The following is a 22,574-nucleotide window of genomic DNA, read 5'->3' on the forward strand; positions in this document are numbered from 1 at the left end:
CTTCTATAAGTGATTTTCCAACTTTTGGAATAGTAGTCTGCGTTTTGCTTAAAATTATTCGGTAAATTAGGAATAAGATTTTATATTATTAGTACGAAATTTATAAGCTTTGAACTAATCATATCTCTAGGTCTCATTGGCGAGCTTATCAACATCGGTCAACAAACCATGAAGAGGACAATGCTTCCTGCAGCTGAAATGACGATGATGATGATCATGATGACTTCAAGGCAGGAATTTAAAATAATAATTTTTCTAAGCGTACAGAATTGAATAATTATAATTGGATCATAAATTTAAGAATATTAAGAAGGAGAAGAATTAAAAATATAAATTATATAATAAAATATAAAAGACGCATGCCGCCACTACAAACGACGAGATAAAACACAAAACGATAACATAATTTTTAATCTGTTTTTCTATTGCACATTTTTTATTTATATTACATGATTTTTTTGTAATTACACTAACATTCAAGAAATATGTTGCTGAATTTGATTTTGACTTATGTATGACAGGGATGTTTAGGGTTAATAAAAATCGTCTAACGGTTTTTTTGTAAAAATTAATAAACTTTTAATATTAAGTAATATGTAGGCTATTAATATGAGTAACATCTGTAGTATTAACCGTTAAATTATCAGTGCTAAAAATCAAATCTGAAAATATGTTGATGTCCTATATGTATCTTATTTTGTAAGCTGCACGTTTTTAAAAAAGGAAAAGACGTTTTACATTACAACTAACACTGTCTAATAAAAACTGTGTGTAGTTAAATCGCGTTTTGATTTAGTTCAATTATAATTACATAGTAACTTGCTTGCTTTGTTGATGTCGGTCGTATAATAGAAGGACATTTGTCTTCGGAACCAATTGCAAGGCTTTTTAATAACGGCCTGAATAAGAGACTGGATGTTGCGACATAGCTAGTGCCTTCGATAGAATTGTGAACTGAATGTAAATTACGGCCTTTAAGCAAATTGTACCACTAGAAAGGATTTCTGTAAAGTAGTAAAATAGGTTGTATAATTGTTTAGCTATCAGGGTGAATTAGAAGTTTATCTTAATCTTTTGTTAACACCAACTGAATATGCATGATCTCTAAACAAGTAGATTTTTCTCTGCTATTATCCTGAGCGCTAATTTTAAACCTAGATATTGAATAATTGATGCAATTATATCGTCGTTTTAAAGTATTTTAATAACAGACACGGTTAAATGATATCAGCATAACTATTATCTCATTTTGTACATATGAAAAATGGAGAGAATATATTGAAACATAATATAGCAAATGTAGCAAAATGTGGTTTATTATTTATGGTATTTAAATTTGTATCAATTGTAAATAAGTGAACAAAGCACGATTTCAGATTTTTTAAATATTTTTTGTGAAAACTAAAAATGCTCAATTTGTCGTGATGACGAAGATGTCGTTGCGCTTCTTAACGATTGATTAAATGCAATTGTTCTAGTTTCATTGACATAAATCCGATTAAAGGTTCGATAATAATAAAAAATTCTAATTAATTTCGCAAGGTTATAGGCGAATTCTAACTATGAATGACTATTATTTGATCCGACATTGATTGCATTTGACACGAATAAAAGAACGCCATTTTTTTTAACTGGAAGCTATAATGAACGTTACAAATTCGATTGAAGATTTGTAGAGCAGATTTTAAATATACGGCATTTAAATTCAATAACAGTTATTTCTTTTACCAAGAAGAATATTATGTTGTTTATGGGATGAGGCAATTGTCGTATACCGGACATAGGTTCAAATTAAATAATTATTTCCAGCTAATACTTTTTTGTGTAAATATTGATACAAGCCATAAATAGTTCAACAAACTTACATACACGTTGTTAATAGAATCTATTTTATTTCACTGATTCAATTAGTAGATCCGGGATAAAAAAACTTTTGTGTTTTATTGCTAAGCATACATAAGGTGTGTTACATAAATACCATGTCTACAGAAGGAATAAGTTATCTTAAAAAAAATTTTATTTATCTCTGTGTTACATTAGTTTACGTTTTTGTTAAGAACAGGTTCTAAAATATGTTAGTCTAACTACAAATATTCTTATAGGGTATTTTTCTTGTTATTAGTATCATGTGTGTTAGTTAATATAATAATATTATAAATATATAAATATCTTTAAAAATGTTCTCCATTTAGTTTGATATAGTCCTTTAAACTTTTAGGGCAGTTAACAATAGAATCACGCACTGTCTTTATGGATAAAAACTACATTGACAATGTTAGGGATTGTTTTAGAGTTTTTAAATTATCACGACGTTCAAAGTATGCCTTACTCTGTAAAACCTATTTTGAATCATAAAGCAGTGGCTAAAGATCTTAACTGTATGACGCACAGTCTTTAGCTCTGATGAAATCGGAATTGTTCATTTCCAACCACGCTTAGCTGGACCTTTGAGACTCGGTAATGTATCTAGCTGAAATAATTAAATCATTTTTGCTTATGCAACATGGTGATATTTGGTGGCTTCAACGCCTTCTCCAGAATCGTATCTTGATACTTGGGTCAATATTTTGACTATTTTTTATTACAAAAATTTGACACTCACTTCTTTCTTTATAGTTAACACCTAAGCAAATTATTATTGACGTAAATAACGTCAACGTTGTATGCATTACAACAACATTATATGTATGTTTTATAATCGTATGCTGACTAATCAGGATTCGGAGAGCATAGCACTTGTTTAATCTGAAACGTTGCCGAGTAATTAAAATTACGTCGTCATCACAAAAAATAGTTTCTTCGAGTCCCTCTGTTTACCTCTTATGAAGTTGAAAAACAAACTTCCACCTGCCGCCACCAATTATTAATTATTACTGACCATTGTAATGGAAAAAAATTCGTTAAACTCTCTTTACCACCACTATATTAGTAAACTTTGACATAAGTAAATAAAATAACATTTAACCTAATACTTTTTTATATAAATTAAGTTAACACAATAGCTTTATTTATAAATGGACCATTACAAATACACTGTAGCGGCACCCCGAAAGTCTCAAATACTAATGATATTCGCAAGTACCAAATAAAAAAAATCTAATAAATAAAAATTTATGATAAAAAATTCCACAAATATAACAGGTTACTGTCGTTTTATGGCTATATTTCAGGTGTGAAATTAAATAGAAACTTATGAAGTTGTTTAGATTCATTTGTAAATAATTAGTTAAATAATGACCGTTGCGTCTTTCATAGGCTGCAAGTTTCAAGTCGTTCTTTAAAACAAACCACATAGTTCCAGGCGCTGTATTTATTTTCGCTTATAAAATATTTTTCTTCCGGATATAGATGCCTGCTTCATATGAATATTATATGTAAGGCTAGATCTTTTACTGTCAGATACAGAAGATGTTAGGTACATAAACATTTGAGTAATAAAAAGATGATGAACAGTTTCAAAAATTTCATTAGTCGCCACGTTTATTTCGTATAATGCTCTAACAGTAATTGGGTTCTCTTGATCACCCCTATCTATTTTGAAAATTCGAAAATATAATAAATATTTACATAAAAATGATAAATTCCGAATTAAAACTTGGTTTTGTTTTTTTTTATTGTAACTATGTTTATGACAAGACTATTATATTTACATAAAAGGTTAACCAGAACCTAGATATGACAGATAATACCTGGGATCTATCTAGATTATCATAAGAAAATCTTTGTACTTGCTTGAAATTATAGCTATAAATAAGTTATTCACAATGTAATACTAACTACAAGTATTTAAATTATATTTTAATTCGAAAATCATTAATGCAGACTCACATATCTTTAGGAGTAGACTTAGTGTACTGAGATAAGTTCCGTCATTAAAAAATCATACTGCATAAAGTAATCGAATAACACCTTGGACTTAATTACAATTGCTCTATTAATTAGGACCTTGAAATAGACCTACGAACTGGCTAATGACGAATACGGTGAAAATTACAGTAATTGTAATGATTATTTAAAACTTGTATAATCTTTTTTTGATCACCTACTTAAGTTATTTAAAATCATTATAAAATTATGTTTTAAAAATATGCACAAGCTAAAATGGCATAATAAAAGGCATAATTCATTAACAACACAACAATTAACAATACAGACTGATTGATTACAGATGAAAAAAAATTAAAGGTGTGAATGTATGTAGATTATTTGTTCTCAATTAATGTGTAATACTTCAGTAATCATCAATAAAATTCAGGTTGCCTGATTAAATACTAAAACAAATTATTGTTCACTTTGTCTCTGTAAACTTTGTGCTGCAATTATTGGCCTGTCGAATTTCTTGCGTCTTCGAAGTTATTGGCTTGCCGCATTTTTAAGGTACATAAAATGATCACTATATTATACTAATATTATACGGGGTGTTGCTAAATAAAAGTGGTTTAATGTTTTTAGCTGACATTCACTCTTCTAAAGTTTACACACCCATAAACCAGGGTGATTGGATTACATGTACTTCTGCCCATGGGTGCATTTGAATGAACGATGGATATTCATGAAATCGTAGACTCGAGGTACCTGCTACAATATACCAGTTTTGCTTTTAACTTATCATTGACTAAGGCTGTTAACCTGTTGGGATCTCTTCTTCTTCCTTCCCTTTTCCCTTTATTTGGGGTCGGGTCTCCTTATCAATTTGCGCCAGGCCATTCTATCCTGGGTTGTCTCTGCGTCAAGTTGAAGGGTTTCCAGTTCCTTTCTGATATTAGACCACCACGTAGCTTTTGGACGCCCTCTCCCTCTTGGGAATTCTGGGAGGCTTAAGGCAGTTTTTACCAGGTGGTCATCTGGTTTTTAGTTGAATGTGGCCATACCATCGCAATCTATTTTCCTATAATTTGCTGGGGATCGGAGTTACCTTAAACGAACCTCTGATATATTCGTTCCGTATTCTGTCCATTCTAGTGACGCCACCCGACCATCTAAGCATCTTCATCTCATTGACATGAAGTGTTTGCTCGTATCTCTGGCAGTCCAGCATTCTGTGCCGTAGAGCATAGCTGGTCTGACAACGGCTTTGTAGACTTTACCCTTGGTCTTAATGGACATACGGTTATCACATAGAACGCCTGACACTTCCCTCCACTTCATCCATGCAGTTTGTACCCTGTTCTTGACATCAGCGGTTGATTCTGCATCGGTACTTAAGGTCGACCCTAGGTACCTGAACTTAGTGACGGATGGTATTGAAATGCCACTGATGTTCAGATTTCTATGGCCTTGTGTTGGTGTTGGTGCAAATGCACAGTGCATGTGTTCCGTTTTGGATCTACTTATGCGGAGGCCGATGCATTCTAGTTCTCTAATCCATAGGTTCAGGTTTCTCTGCAAATCATTTGCTGATTTGTTTGCAAGAACAATATCGTCTGCATATAAAAGGCACCATGGTAAGGCATTCTGTATATCCTTTGTGAGGTAATGCATGACGCGGTTAAATAATAATGGGAAATGGGATATACAACTTTATTGGGTTTGAAATAGCGGAACACTGAAAACACTTAATCTAAACCTCTTTACAAGAAATAAGGTCACGAACAACCACAGATGCGCAGTTTTGGGCCGGTATATTAAATTTTATGAAGAAAGTGGGTGCAAAGATCTCTAAAACCTAAGTTTGTATAGTGTGTGATAGCGCTACGCGTTCCATATTGCAATTTTAAGTTCCGGCAGGTTTCATAGGCTATAATCGGATCGAGGTATAATATAAGATAAATACAAGGTATATATATCACTGACTACATATATATACTAAAACTAAGTTGTTACATTATCTTGTCTGTTGGTACTGAGATAGCAATAAAATAATTAGTAAAGTAAATTTGGTAAATCTTGAGGCACTTATATTGTATTTAGAAAAATGAGCGCCTGTCAAAAAATAGTAGCAAAGTCACAACAACGTTAAATTGTTATTTTATTTACATTATATGACGATCTGGGGACTATAACAGTTGTTCAGAAACTGATATCAATTTAAAATAATTTATATTATTTTAAAAAAATCATCAAGCATTCTGATAAACAGATAATCTGTGTACTGCATTTATCACAAGCATATATGAATAAATAAATATATATGTAAATATATATGTAAATGTATATATATGTATGTATATTTTACATAATATATAGTATTTTATATAATACAGTCTGTAAACATGCATACATTTTGCCTAATCTACACGTTATTTATCCCTCTACTATATCCTCAGTCTCCACCTCACTATGGTTCTCACTCACTAGAAATCGAATCCATGTTAATTGCATAAATCTCTTGGTAAATTTTGAGCAGTACATCCGCTTAAAATGTACACCGATTTTAAATAGTAATACTATTTAAAATCTATGAAGCGATTAAGAGAGCTATCCTCGTCATTTCTCTATTCGAAACAAAGAAAATGTATTAAAAACTAATTTAGTCGGTTAAAGAATTAATCATAATCAGCAAACTTAACTAATGGGCTATATCTGCCGAGTCAGCGCTGCCGCTGATATGTAACAGGAAAGTTTTGCTATGGACGTATTAGTACGCGTTAGACGCGCCATGAACAATTTTCGATTTTTAAAGCTTATTAAAAAGTAGCCAATGACAATTACCTGAATTCCATAATAAAATTTAATTAATCATTATGATTTTCATGTAAGTATAAATACAGCAATTTGTCTGTTTAGTTAATTGTCGTCATTTTAAAACTAGGATAAAATTTCTTTGTGAAAAATTTAAGTACTTATTTTATTTTATCTTATTCCTAGCATTTATCTAAATTTATTTATTTACTAAGATTTTCTTCTTGAAATAATGGTAATTTTAGATTTACGGATATTTAAAAATTTAATTAAATTTCAATTAGCTGTTCTTTTCAAAACCATGAGTAGTACACAAAATTTTAACTGTTTCTGATAATTTGTGATTTATGGCAAATTTACCTATAAAGAAGCGGGGTTATATGTGTAGATGGAAGAAAAAATAAAACATTTTGTTGCCAATAACATCCATTCAATAAGTTTTCATTTCTTACAATGCCATTAAAGATAATAGAACTGAAATTGGAAAGACAGAAAAATCGTTTCTTAAAATAGACTTTCATTGCCGATAACAATGGTAAAGCTATGATTCGGAGATTTTGATAAAGCTTATTTTAAGTTGCTTCGATTTAGTTTATTTGAAGATTTCGTTTATTTTATGTGTTTGCAAAATTTTTATTCTGAATTTTGTCTAAAAGTAAAAAAACGAAAAAATAATATTTTTTTATTATATCATTTAGAAAAATCCAACGATTATTTAAGTACTATAAAAAATAAGAGCTGCTGACCGAAAATCTTTCATGATAAGCAAAGCTAGTTCAAATCTCCGGTCACAAAGTATTCTATGATGGCGAATGAGAAATGTAATTGACTATTTCTTTTTATGTTTTTATCGATTCGATCATTTATTTATTTGATTATTACATTACATGATACTTACTATATTGCTTACCTGATTGCTTTATTATTTTAATGTTAGTATTATTCGATTTCATTTTTTTTATTATTTTCATTTGATAGAAAAAGACATGAAAACTTTTTTGCGTCCCCTGATCACGTGTCTATCTATTATGACACATAGTTCTAATAATTATTATGTTTGTTAAATTATGTTTAATTTAACACGTTGATGATCATTTTAAAATAAAACAATAAATTATTTAACCACTATTGATATATTTAATTATACAATCCAAAATTTGTACTTTAAGAGCATTAGATCTGCGTTGATAAGATGTATGGGTAGAAAATATTATTTATATTAAAAGGGTAGTGGGCAGAAGGCGTGGTCTTATTTTACATCGCAAGTCGATACTCCTCTGATGGTGGTGGTATGCAGCCGCACGATCTCACTAAACTGGTCAGGCGGCAGCAGGTCGAAACGGGGAGCGCCGGTAATAGACAGGATGCGTTCGTGCCGGTGCGAGGTACGCACAGATTCAATCTCAATGACCGAAGATTATTTTAATAATAAAGCTCGCGCCTGTGAATATATGTCACAGTTATAATAACATATATAAATATATGTACAATTTGCTCTGCTGGCAGTAAACCCCGAGATGGCTTGCAATGAAGGAAGGGAAGAAGCCAAAAGCAGTTGATGTGATTATTTACTGTCAGAACAGTTACAAAATGTACAGCTTTGTAAAACAAAAAGTGAGAAGACAAGAAAAAAAACATTCTGAAAAATAATAAATAATACGTACGAGTAATAATGGAACTATGAACACAGAAAAAATGTCGAGATCTAACTTATAGCTATATATTAATATTTTTATAATATTTGTTCAACACTTACCCCGATGGGATGCGAAGCGATATAAAGATTGTGGCGTGAATTTCAAGATGCTCTGACAATTTCTCCAAGAATTCTAGTTAGCCCCGGTGCGTGAAACGTCACATAGCTAGTGAACGCGGCCGAGGCCAGGATCCTCCTCCCGAGCAATGGATCTGAACTCCTGAGGCTGGCGCGCGGGCGCATTGAAATGCTTGAGATAAAAAAACAAAAGTCCGTTGAGCCGTTAGCGCACTTCCACGATCCCACCCCACTTGAGATGTACCGTGCCCCGTCAAATGTTCAAATATTTTTTACTGTATTACAAATTATGTGACATTACTTGCGCTTACATTTTTTTGTTCAAATTTCAGTTTTGACATATGGAACGCTAACATGCAACTTTACAAAGATAACTTTACAATTGTACAACAAAATGAATATACTTTTCAAATAATTATCAAAAAATAAGGTAAAATTGTTATAAAAAAATCGCGAGCATAACAAAGGCAAGTAATTTTTGTTCCTGGGTTAGTAGGATTGTCTATAATATTTGCCAGGCGTCTTTTTGTCAAAAGTTGAAATATCATTTGGTTCAACCAAACCATTTTGGAGAATGTTTTGTGTCTCTAACGCATCAGGTCTCGATTGGTGCAAAAATCGAATAACTTTTAAAAAAAAATCGTCATACCGTTACGTAACGACCGTATTCCATATGCCTAATTTAAATCCGTATGACGTCTGGCTCTTCAGCAAACTCAAAAATGAAATGCGGGAACGCTGGTATGATACGATTGAAGAGATAAGAACTGAATCGATAAAGATCTTGTAGGCTGTACTCTAAAAAGACTATTCCGACTATTTCGAGGACTAGAAAAAGTGTTGGCAAAAGTGCGTTATATCGTAAGGGTTATTTTGAAGGGGATGAAATTGATTTGGAAGAATAAATAAAGAATTTACATTTAGTGAACAAATTCATCTGATTTTTTGAATACAGTATTGCTTAAAAAAATTCGGCTTGCTTTTTTTGTCCTTATGAGCTAAGGCTAGATTAGATTTTTGATAATTAAATAGTGTAGCATCACATCGTTAGTAAAGCACACTAACCTTTTTGAACTTTTTGGCATTGTATTCTACTCCTTTTTCTTATGGCGGTATTATTTATAAATAAAATCATTTTTTTAAAATGCCGGAGTGATTACATTCACCAAAAATATTTTTTGTTTAATACCTCAGTTATTTTAGTACTCAACAAAACAAAACCAATACAGATTTTTATCAATAATATTTAGGGATCGCCTTTGAAAACAAACTAGCAAAAAGTATTTCGTCTCTGTTACGTCAACAAGGTTGAAAACTTATTCGAAGCGCCTGCGATTTTTTAACAGCAAACTTTAAAATCTGTAACAATATTCCATAGTCTCTTAAAGGAAAGTGATGCTGCATTTTTTGTCATACTAGAATAAAAACAATTAATATAGAGAATTAATAACAATTAATATAGAGTACTTCAGTTATTTTAAAAGTTTTTTTTTTAATAATACGATGCTGAAAATTATTTCCTGTCCAAATTTCTTAAACCTTATTATCTTTCAATATTAAAGAGTCATACTTATTTATATACACATTTTTTATAATTTAATAATTTATTAATGCTACCTATAACATAGTCCTATGAAAAATTACATACAGTTGAAAAGTATAATAAAACAAGCTTTGAAATTAAGTCTGCGTTTGCGCATGTTTGTAGCAAAATTTAATAAAGTCCAGTTAATTAAATGATATTAATATTTACATAACCTTTGAATTAGTAAGAAATGATACACATCAAGATCGGAAAGTACTGCAATTTCTTTTATTATTCTTTAAATTGGGATATCATTTTAAGACTAATGGCGCACTGATTTTACCGAAATTTTTATGCATGAACATAACACTTTCAGTTGTTATAAAACGTCCAGGGGTACGCACTTTCAAAAATATCATTTCCTAATGCGTCATTTGTCTCCAGTTCAGGTGCAATGTTTTTTGTCGTGTTCTCCGTAATGTTTGATTTGTTTGTCGCTACATTTACTTCGTCTTTAACGAATTCAATTACTCCGTCAAATATTAAATGAAATACATCAGATAACGTGTACTTGCCAAGTCTTTTCAACAGACGTACTTTGAAATCTTGTACGATAACTCTTACGTACTCGAAAACCTGAAACGCCAAATCGATGATGATTTCTTTAACTTGACTCTTTATCATCGTGATAAATGGAAATAATGATGATAAATCCATGGAAATGTTGGTTTCTAGGTCTGATTGACCATGAGCTGATGGTAAATTTGTAACGATCGCGCACACGAGCACCGATAACAGGATCTTGTTGTTCATCTGAAAATTAAATTTTTTACTGATAATTTTTTTTTTTTGATTTTTGTAACATTGTTTTTATAACGAACTCGTGTATTTATCCTCTAAATTATAATACCATTGATTTTAAAGAGTTTAATATAACTACTTGCAGTAATTTCTAATAAAGTGGAAAGGATTCTTAAGTGTTGTAAAAGATATTAAAAAAAACTCTGTCTTAATTTATTGTGGACTGTTCTCTGATCAGGGCGCGTTAAAAACTTTCAAAGGCAAATACCATTTTTAGTTAAAGTTATCAAGTTGTTTTTATTTGACATTTTTCAGTTTACGTAAACAAGTAATCAATATAATTTATCAAAAGCGGATAAGGTGAACATTATTGTGATCATTTATTAAAAAAATAAATATGTTAGTAAAAAATGGTCACAATGATATTTAAACCATCTACATATTTTATCAAATCCAATTATTTTTTCGTTTTATAACACTTTTATAACACTTTGAAGGAATTTATTGCTTATACGCTCCCTAATTAATAAATCAATATTTGTATAAAGAAGTGTCTAGTGGTTCGGAAACAGTTTCCCGAATACCAGGAAATTACAATTATCGTCGTGTCAACTCATAGCCGCCCTCTGTAAAGCATAGGCCTCCCACAAAGATATATCTTAGGGGGATATACCATAATCATAACGCTTGACAGGCGGGTTGTCGATCGCATTGTGGTATTATGGTACGCAGAGGATGCTGCTGTCCAACCTCTGGAAACTTGTTTGCGAACAGTGGCCATCATATATAATTAATACAAAAAGAGTGAATTAAATAAAATTGTGTCCCGGGATTCGAATCCACGCCCTTAGATTGCAAGTCTCAAGTTTCTACCGCTTGGCTACCACCAATCAAGCCACTAATTTACAATACCACTTATAACCGCTATCTTGAATGTATTTAGGGGTAAATTCGCTATGTTTGGATTTTTTATCATACGTTCAGTAATACATTTTATTATAATTGTACGTAAATATTAGTTTTATAACACACAGCCGCAGCGTGATAAGTGCATGAAATATCTTAATCTTTATACATATATTGGATATAATACCAGTTGACAAACTTTTAGATTTTAGGGATATGAAAGAAAGATAATATATACATTGCGCAATATTAAAATGTAGTCATTAAAACGAAAGTGTAAAATAAACAATGAAAGCTTTATGTATTATGATTTAAATAGATTACCTGCTATCACAATTTTATAAAATCTCTATGTTTATGAATGCAAGACAAAAAGACATGGCAGCAACTATGAAATAGGTATAGATAAGTAATAAAATTGCTTAAAAATAGCGAATATTTCAACAAAAACAATAAAAAAAAACTTACCGTGATGTCGTTTTTCCGCTTTTGGTCGCTATTGATGTCGATGGTGAGCTTCTTTCATGAACGAAGTGCATGTGACTGCTTCACAACTGAAGCATGTTTTTATAACAACTTATCAAATTAGTTAATTACTCCATTATTTATTAAAAAGTCTAATTAAACATGTCAAATATTTTTAACAACATTCATGTTATGATTAACGAAAATCTTTTCCATGAATGCTAAATGGCTTTAATTTATAATTAATCATATTTCTTTAATTAGTAGTTCCATATAACTTATTAAAATTGGATCTATGATTATTTTCACATCCATTCTTTGAGCGTGTGTCATATGACGAACCATATATTTTAAAAGTATTATATCAATTAACCATTGCGTAAAAGGAAAATAAGGAAGTCAATAAATTTTACGTTAAAAATAGCAAATTAATACCATTAATTTAATACCATTAAATATGATTTAGAGAGAACAAATATGTAAAACGCAAGCAACACCGCAAAAAAGAAGTTTATGCTTAAGTATATAGTTTTCGGGTTTGACTATTGTGAATATCGTATACTGTATTTAGAATTTACAAAATATTTCTTCAAAATTTTCACTCATTGTTAATTTAATTATTAGAAAATGTAATGGGTCCTAAACGCATTATATTTCTGAAACAAGTAGTTCATACAACAATAAAATTTAAATTAAATTCGTTTTTTAGTTCTAGAAATATTTAGAATATAACAATTTTTTTACTTTGAATATATACTCTGTTTGTCTTGTACGTACTATGTTTGCGTGCGAATACAAATAATAGCTAAGTTTACGATTTAATAAAAAATAATGAACATCTTCGATATATTCCGTTTAGTAGTTTCTAATTCATGGTAAAGTTTTTATGTTCAACCAAATCAACCATAAATTTACAACTTATTGTTACAACAGAAAAAAAATACAATTGGTAGAATGTATGTAGTAACGATCTTATGTTATAAGTACGTTACAAAGAAGAAACCATCAGCGATAAAGGATTTCATTTCTTGCAGCAAGCCTAAATATTTCATCTGTAGTCGCATCCACTTAAAAGTAAAATTTTACTTTTAAATTGCAAGTTAAAATTTTATAATTCGCATTTACCTATTCACGCGGTTTGAGAAATAGTGGTAGTGAAACGTGAGCGGCAATAGCTAAGAGCGGAAGGAGCTTAGCCTCAAACTTTTTATACAACAACAGTATATTTTACTAGATTGGAAGGCCACCATTTAGCATTCCAGAAGATTACTGAGAGAGTTTCAAGATGGTTTGGTTAACTTACTACTCTTCATTGCTTACTATTTCATCCACTTTTCAGTGGCGGAGCGTTCACAGCAAAATAGGCCATCCAATAGTATTTACTATAGGACTGGTTGCATCCAACTTTTTCCAACGACGTTAGCAAGGTTGTCTGTCCACAATCTGGGTAGATCTCCAGAACATTTAGGCCGCAGCGGCTGTCTGTTCTTCGCTATGTTGTCTGCCCACTGCCACTTCGACTTGCCGACTCGACGTGCTCGCTTACTTTTGTTTGTTTACAGATTTCCTTATTTCATATTCAATCTTGTAGGTAAATCCCTAGCATAATCCTCTCATTGACTTGTTTAGCGACTGTGAGCTCGTCAATAAGACTCGAAGGGAGATACCACGTTTTACTGAAGTGATTGCTGTTAACTTACCAATGTGAAGATCAATATCGTATAACTTCATCTTAAGGCAATGGTCGTAGTAACTAGTAAATATATTGGACGAGAACATATTTCATAATATACCAAACGCTTCCTAGCCTTGTTGGATTCGATGATTGACTCCTTTATCAAAGTTTGACTTACTCCTACTAGTTTTAAATGTAATTTACGTTATAACTTTCACGTGATATATTTTTATAATTATTTTTAAAATGAATAATGAATTATGTTTATATCAAAATATATGTTACAAAAAATTAAATTTTAGACTGTGTGTACAATAAGGTAAAAATAAGTTAAATGCTAGGTAAAGCATTAATTCATGTATTTGTTTTTAGTTAAGAAAGACGTTCATAGAAACAACAGGTAAAATAAGTTTATTACTATTAGTGCTGAGGTACATCGATAAGGTAACTGGAAGCCGAAATTTAAAGTACTAAGAATGTCTAATCTTAAAAGTAATCATCAATATGGAGAACATGACGAGCGGTCACGAGTTCTAACAATGGTGTAAATTAAAATGTGGTATTGCCTATCACACGCTATTTTTTGCACATTCATTGACTAGAGTAAAATTTTCTTAAGCCCGGATCTGAAGGTACTATAGTAAATATTTTCGGGTGGGTCAAAAACAATATTAACCACAGGGACTTTTTTATTCCCCGGCATGACATATTCCATCCTATATAGTCATGGCAAATTTACAGAAACCTATTTATTAATTCATATTTTACGTACGGTTACTGTTACCTCTTTTTTGATGGAACAAACGGTTTGTTGAATAAATGCATCTTAAGATTTGTTAATAAATCTAACAAAATTTCATTTTTTTAGATTTATTAACAAATTTTTCACGATGGACCCCTAAGCTAGTTATAAATTTTAGGTTGAAGAAGAAGCAACACGGTTCCAAATCGGAGCTGTATTTAAGTGTCTGATCTTGGTCGCAATGTGCATGGACGTGTTAAAGTTGTGGGCAACTCAGCGCTGAATAATCATCTTTCCCACGTAAAAGTGCTTGTGTAGTATATTATGTCTTTCCCGATCGAGCTGAATCTCTTCGTAGGTACTGGTTTTCTTGATTCAAAATTTTAACTTTTAGCTCGGTTTCTTCCATAGGAGTAGCAAACAACGATCATTTCTCTCTTCGTCCTTCAAGTTTAAGGGATCACAATTAAACTGAATATACCAGAGGTACACAGCTGCTTTTGAAAATACCTTTTTTAAATGCTGTAATAACAATTGAAGACGTTTCAACGATTCATCAAGTTTTAAATTAGATTTGAATCCATGAAAAATCATTGCATGAAAATTTTTCTGATGCTTTATAATTTATTTAAAACGCACTCTACATTGAAAGTACTGACTTAAGGAATTTAAGATGAAATTAAAGTTTTGAATAAAAATGTTTTACTTTCAAAATGAATTATTTCCATTTTTTCGCAAAACTTGCTATGTGGTACATTTTTATTTTCGAAATTTCCTTTCGTGTTGGATAAAATATATTTATATAATACAGCCTTCCTATAGTTATGCAAAGCTATCCAAAAATTTGTGATAAGCTAGCAGAACATTAACGTTAATCACCTTGAGATATGAGGTGGTACTGTCAGCTGTAACATTCCAGAAGCAGCCTGATAATTTTATTACCTATGGTATTCTGTAAAATGGAATATACATAGCATTAATTAAATATCATTTATCATCATTTCTACTGTTAGATATAAGCTTTTTACACAAATTTCCAATAGGATCGGTTGTAAATGGTCTACGTCCAGTGTCTTCCAACGACTTTGTTAAAGTCACCTGTCTATCTTGTGATTGGACGTGCTACGCTTCGCTTGCTGGTCAATAATTCCGCGCGCTCAGTGGCCTGCTACTGCCACTTCTACCAATCTGCTGGGCTATGCCGGTTATTTCTGTTTGTTGCTTGATATTCAAAATAAGCATAGTAATGATATTTTCTTGAAACGGATCCTGCATTTTACATTCTTTGATAACATTAATTGTTAACGTTTATAATCTTAATTGTTTACTTTTGAATTATACAACATTACAAAGATTAAGCCTTTGTACAGGAGCAGTTATTATAGAAACATTCCACTAACCTTATACGTAACTGGTAAATTTAAAGTATACGTCATTCGCATCACCGGCATAGAAAAACGTCAGTAATACCATTTACGTACCTTTCAAAACGTATTTCTAAGAAAATGTTTGACAGTTACAAATCGTACACGAGCACACAATTCTGTATAAATACTTTTTATAATGGGCTTTACCAAAAAAAAAATTGCTTGCACTTTTGTTTGTTTTTTTTTTCTCGTGATTCGGCAAGTTTCGTTTAGTACAATTCATCTCTGCTTTATCTACAGAATAGCATAAAAAGTGATGAGGAACTGTGGTTTCGGGCTGTACTTTTTATTTCACGGGGAAATACTTTATATTAGGCTTATATTATACTTACAATTATAATTTAGGAGTCTTCAAGACAAGAGTGAATAGGTTTCTTCTGGGCGATCATGTACAATCTTAGGCCTCGTCATTGCTTAAGATCAGGCGAGACAGAGGTCAAATGCTTCGCCCGTATAGGATAAAAAGGCTCATTTGGTTTTAAAAGTGTTTAACAGTAATGATTTATTTTGACATATAGGCTCAGAGTTTTTAGACATAATTGACATTATTAATTACCCGAAAAAGCATCCAAGGGCCTTGATTATCTTTAACTATTTACAGAGGTTTTATCATCTTTATCTCTAGGTATTAATCGCTAAATAACATAAAATTTAAATTTCTGATTGATTTATAAGCATAATTGGCTTATATAGTTATATGATATTTACTATTAATAACAATATGAAAGAATATGTTCCTTTTTTATTTTCGTTTACTTTATTTTAATTCAAATAGTATATTTCAAAATAAATTTTCATTTGGCATATTTATTTACCTAAATGTACGTGTAAATAGACATAAGAGTCTGTATCGCAGAGTAACGTTCTTATTTCGTCAACTTAAGAAAAAGTATGCGACCACATACCAATCTCAAAATAACTTCGATGTAGATCGGACTATCGGCACTTTCAAATTTAATCGTTAAATCTGTTAGTTTTTTGTTTTATATATTAATGTTACAATAAATAGTACTAAAATATTAAATTGTGTAACGAAATTTTTAAATTTTGCTTATTTGTGTATTATAAGAATTTATTAAGATTATTCTTAAAATTATTTAAATAGGATTACTTTAGAATAACTTTTATAAATAAAGACAATTAAGATTAATTAAAAATCAGTCAATGGTAGCGAGTGTCATGGATATTTCGAATTAGATTCCACCATTTTTTGAATATGCAAAAATATTTTTCATGTTGTTTGATGTATGCCTGTCACTTAAGTACTAATCAATGCAACTTTTATGTAAAGATATTTTTTTCTTTCTAATTATAATTTAGGTGAAAGCAAGTAAAGCGTAGTTTTCTACAACAAATCTGACTAAATATAATACATATTATATGAAAAAGTAATTTTTGAGAAATATGAGATTATTTATAACTTACATATGCACATTAGTTATTAACTTTGTATCGACTGTTAGTCACATGTTTAAAAAAAATTTTTAAACTTTATTTTAACTCATAAAAAATAGTGTACAGAAATATTTATAGATGAATTGTAAAAATAAAAGTAAACTTGTTAAAACTTTTATTATCATTGTTTTTTTTAACGGTAACACTACAACATAAGGAAATCCTTATACGAATACAATCAGATAAAATACTTGCGATTTATCTTTAAAACGCAGTATTTAATATTTTATATTAATTTATCACTTTAATACAATAATAATCGGTATAATTAATAATAAAAGTCAATCACATTTATATGTATGTTAAAATTAAAACAGCGTTATTTCCAATAATTAATTGTATACAAAAACTTTTATATGTATTATATTTAGTAATAAACACAATGAATCATTATTCAATAAATGGTTTGTCATCAATTAGACCTAGTTTTTAATAAGGTATTTCCGTAAAATAATAAAAGAGATACATTAAGCCGTAAGTTTCGTATTAAATTTGTGTAAAAATATTAAATATTCAAGACGCCTCTTGGACTTCCAAGAAAGTGACCTATTTTAAGTAGTCGATGTCCTATGGATGATAAAAATGCCTAAGTATTTTCTCGATAATGTTCTCCAATTTTAAATATAATTTGAGAACATAATAATGTAAGGATTGAAATTATACATATTTTGTAGAACAATAAACATATACTCTTAAATCATGGCAACCGTATAGTGCTACTTCTAGAATTCATCACCATCGTGCCAGCCGAGAGACGCCTACTGCAAAGCAAAACATTCTTCAAGTATAGACTAGAAGAATGTTTTGCTTTAAAACTTTAAAAAATAAGTATGAACATAGGTTCATACTTATTTTTTAAAGTTTTATATTTAATCAATTTTCTTATTCAAATTTATTATTTACAAACTTAAACAAAACTTGTCCTTTATTTTTTTCTAGTATTTTTTCTTAGTTTGTCTTATTTCTAGGTGTGTTTACTATTTAGATCATATAACCTCAGGTAGAATAGATTAGTTTGTATTTAAGAAAAGATTGCCTAAAGCCAGTATTCTCACAACTTCCGGAAAGTAATTTATTCTTACGGACATCCCAATTTCCATTAGCATGAAGATATGGCGCGATTATATAAAAGGAATCCGCAAATGTGATTTTACAAGGAGCGTGGCAATGAGACGCATTGCAAGCCGGCTGTCTGCGCCTGGGCTGCCTTCAGTCTAATGTAACAAACATTTTGTAGCGGCTGACTGCTACAGTTGTGTCCATTTAACGTTTCGTTTTCCTACGTACACAAACGAAATTTTAACGATCTATTTTCATAAATTTATTCATAAAATTTACAATTCTAATAATTTATTAAATTTTATATTAAATTAAAAGTAAGTTCAGATTTTACATGGTGGACGAAGGAAATAAAAATTTTCCGGGCATCATGAGGAAGTGTTTCAAGATGGGACTTTTTAGGAGTAAGTACATTTTTAAATTTTTCGACAGATTTTTCTCTTTTAATGCATGGAGTAAATTATGCCATAGTGTTCATTTATGCACTCTAAGTTTTCGATCCGGTCCTTTGTCCAATCAATAACAAAATATATTTTTATTATACACTATTTTTTAAAATAAATTTCGCATATTATTTGTTTACAATAATTATTTTTAACTGCTTAAAATTTGGCATAATATAGTTTAACTGATTTTTTACCTAACGATGTTTAAAATATTCAAATGACTAAGTTCAGTGCATTATTAAAGTAGATAAAAGTAAGCACTTTAAATTACTTTGTTTTAAAAACCATTAAACTGTACTGTGACATAAGAAAACACAGTATAAAAATGTGTATGTCAGTAAGTTATGCTTATGAAATTTAGTTTGTAGAGCAATTAATATGATTTATGGTATAAATTTACATATATATAATATAAACAAACACTTCATGGGCTTCATATTTTGGAAATAGATAACCAAAACGACTTAGTTAATAAGGACAACGGGTTTGTAACAACCGGTCACTGCACGTACTTGTTTCACTTCTAAAGCCTTTATACCTGATCTGGTACCTTCTGGAACTTTCATACTTATGCAGGATAACTCAGTACTTCAGTGATTACTTAACCATAATTGGCTTTCTAAACAATAGCTAAAACTAAAAATCAGTTTCTTTACTATTTATAAAATGTTTGTCTAGAATATTTTTTTATTAATACTTACGGTCCAAAATACAGATTTATTTTGCTAAGTTCGTCTAAAATATTTATAGCTTGTGTCTTGTTCACTTAATATAAGAACCGTCATCAGGTATGGTAAAAATCAAAAGAATGAATTAAACTATCCAGGGAGCACGGAAGTATTAGTTATTAAACATTACAAGCAACACAAATGGAATCAATGAAATAGAAGTAATCAATATTGTTAATTTTCTTTAAATTGTGTTTTTAAGTATATAAGTATAGTAAAACCGAGTAGGGTTTTACTTGAACTAACTTAACGATTGCATACATTTTTTATAAGTTTCTTAATTCATTATAAAACTTATGATAAAAAATGAACAAGGTTACGCAGAAACTAGAAAATATTACGAAAATTTAGTAAAAATATTAAAATTGGGCATTTGACAATTGGCTATAACCTTCGCGCATTTGACAGGTCACTTGCTGCAATTTTGTATTATTGCTTACCATGCAACTGGTACAGTCAGTTTTTTGATTACTAAATGATGAATATATTTTACATTTAATCATTTAATAAAGTGATCTCTATGAAATGTATATCATTTATATATTTTTCTATTAGAATGCATCCGGCCAATTATTTCTAGCTATCCAAATCCATGGGAACAGTTAGTAACTAAAAATAATTCTTCTCATATTGCCGAAAGTACGTGTAAGTTTGCCCCATATTCGTATAGAATTTATGTTACTTTCGTCGTACAAAACATCATTAAAGAAATTCTGATAGGTTCAACAAATAACATATACTTTGTAAAATTGGAAAGTTTTTTAATTAAAACCAAATATAATTATTGTATTTCGATAGAATGGTTTGAACGAGCAGGGGTAGCCGAGCATTAGAGGGCTGAGAACTACGATCGTAGTTCGCGGGTTCGTGTTCCGGGACCTACGATCACGTGTTTTAATAGCTTATTCAATCTTCCATAATACACAATTTGAGAATTAACTATATAGAAATGCCACTGCTTACAAACAGTGTGGAGAGGATGGACCAACAGCATCTTCTGTGTACCATAATACCACAATGCGATCGCTAATGCGCCTGTCAAGGGTGGCGATGATAGTATATCGGCCCAAAAATATATTTGCCTTGGCCTTGCAATGGACGTCTATGGGCTGAATCGCCAACGACGACGATGATGTTGATAGAAAAATGCCATATTTTAGTTTCTAATTGAACAAGCACTGTATATATTATTATTTCCCAGTTATTCATATTACTATTTCACTCATCTCAATAAACTAATATTAATTATGCAAAAAGTAATAGAAAATCTTGCGCCTACAATTAAAATTTAGTAAACGAGGTCATTATACAAATTGTTTAGAAATCAACAATAATTTCTGGAAATTACCTGGAATAAAAGAATAACGATGCTATACTTTTATGACCAAACATATTTTCTCACAATTAGTTCAACTATAATAAATTTCTTATACGTTATTGAGGTTGGTAGAAGGATATTCATCTGTTATAGTGCCACTGAAACCCCTGTATCGTGCCTAAGCGTGGCAAGGTGCAGCGAGGTTGCGATCGATACTCTTCTCGTCTTACCGGGCAGTACAGCTGTTTCGGAAGCATTATTTCCAAAAAATCAGAAGTAATTTTACTATCACCTACAAGATACAGGTTACATTTCTCAGCCATTTAAATATGTTTTATTTTAGCAATCGTAGAAATAAACTTCTAATCTGCGCACTAGTATTACAATAAAAAAAAATCATTACAGATTAAAGTTGATTAAAAATTAAAATCAAAGATCGGGAAATAGAATTTAATAGTTTATTACAGAAGTACATTGTTACTACATGTAATAATATTTTTCTGTCTAATCATAAATATTGACAATCGTTTTCTAATCAGTCATTACATGGCCATGACTGATTAGACGATAACTAAAGTACTATAAAAATATTTATAAGCATTTATTAATGACAAAGGACTTGTATTAAAGAGGCTTGTCACTTTCATAATCCCGTTGAGGTACGTCACAGAGTAAAGCAGTAATGCACATAAGACAATGTTCCGGTTTGAGGGCCGGTAGCCAGTTAAATTACTAGATCAATGAGACATTCAATTCCTATGTCTTTAGATTATGTGTGCACATGTAACCCAAATCAAAAATTTACATGGCACGTGAACTCTGGGCGGGTTATTTCATTCTGAGTCCTATTCCACTGGGCATTTCATATCACATGTTACCATCAATATTGAAGTCTCAGGACGACTGCTACTGATCATGCTGGCCTCTCCCATAGATTTTTTTCCAGCGTCTTCCACATCCTAAACAAGGTCGCCTTATGTTTCCACTCCAGACTTTAAGGTTCCAGCGGTCATGTGCCATGCCCATCGCAACTTCAATTTGCCTATCCCCTGGGCAATTTTGGTTACTTCTGTCCTTCAATGGATCTCCTCATTCCTGAGAGAGCTGAGAAATACTGATCCCACCTTATTGATGGATGCCCTACGCTGCACTTACCGGTTCATGGTATCTTTCTGATGAAAAAATTCTGTTTATCTTAAATCGTTTCGTTTTCTTTTTTTATCAATTCGCCAAACATAGAGATACGGTGCATAGCACATCATTTCTAAACATAAAAGGAAAAAAACGACTATAGTTCATGAAAAATTGGGAAAACTTTGCAATAATAAAAATAAAAACTGCGTAAAAATTTTACCAATATTAATATATTACGGACATGATTCAAGTACATTTGCTATGTAATCACATAATAATACTGATAAAGGGAACAATAAATTAAAATCACATGCCACGATATGTATCAGCTACACTTTTAAATATCACGATTAAAAAGTGCGCAAAGTATACCCTTGTCGTTAACCTTGCGTTAATTCAATGTGTTGTAAAATTTTGTATAAAAACATAACGATTAAGATACTAAGAAATTCAAACTAAAACATTATGATATGCAACAATTAATTTTAATCCGTTTTA

The 22,574-nt window shown here is 30.7% G+C and overlaps 1 protein-coding gene across 2 annotated transcripts in view; it reads left to right on the forward strand.

Annotated features, from left to right (window-relative positions):
- LOC137933745 (organic cation transporter protein-like) overlaps positions 1 to 22,574 on the forward strand; it is a 64,908-nt gene that overhangs the window by 17,108 nt on the left and 25,226 nt on the right. Inside the window, exon 1 of one of the 2 annotated variants that reach the window (XM_068777775.1) lies at positions 18,637 to 18,854. The exons of the other annotated variant lie outside the window; for it this stretch is intronic. Coding sequence (XP_068633876.1) covers positions 18,785 to 18,854 — 70 coding nt within the window. The 5' untranslated portion in view covers positions 18,637 to 18,784. Of the gene's footprint in view, positions 1 to 18,636; positions 18,855 to 22,574 lie in introns of those variants that run through there. 2 annotated transcript variants of the gene reach the window in all.

This window comes from Battus philenor, unplaced genomic scaffold, assembly GCF_028537555.1.
Source record: "Battus philenor isolate CCGP_79_NKW_IND1 unplaced genomic scaffold, ilBatPhil1.0.hap1 SCAF_14, whole genome shotgun sequence".
In the NCBI taxonomy this organism is placed as follows: domain Eukaryota; kingdom Metazoa; phylum Arthropoda; class Insecta; order Lepidoptera; family Papilionidae; genus Battus; species Battus philenor.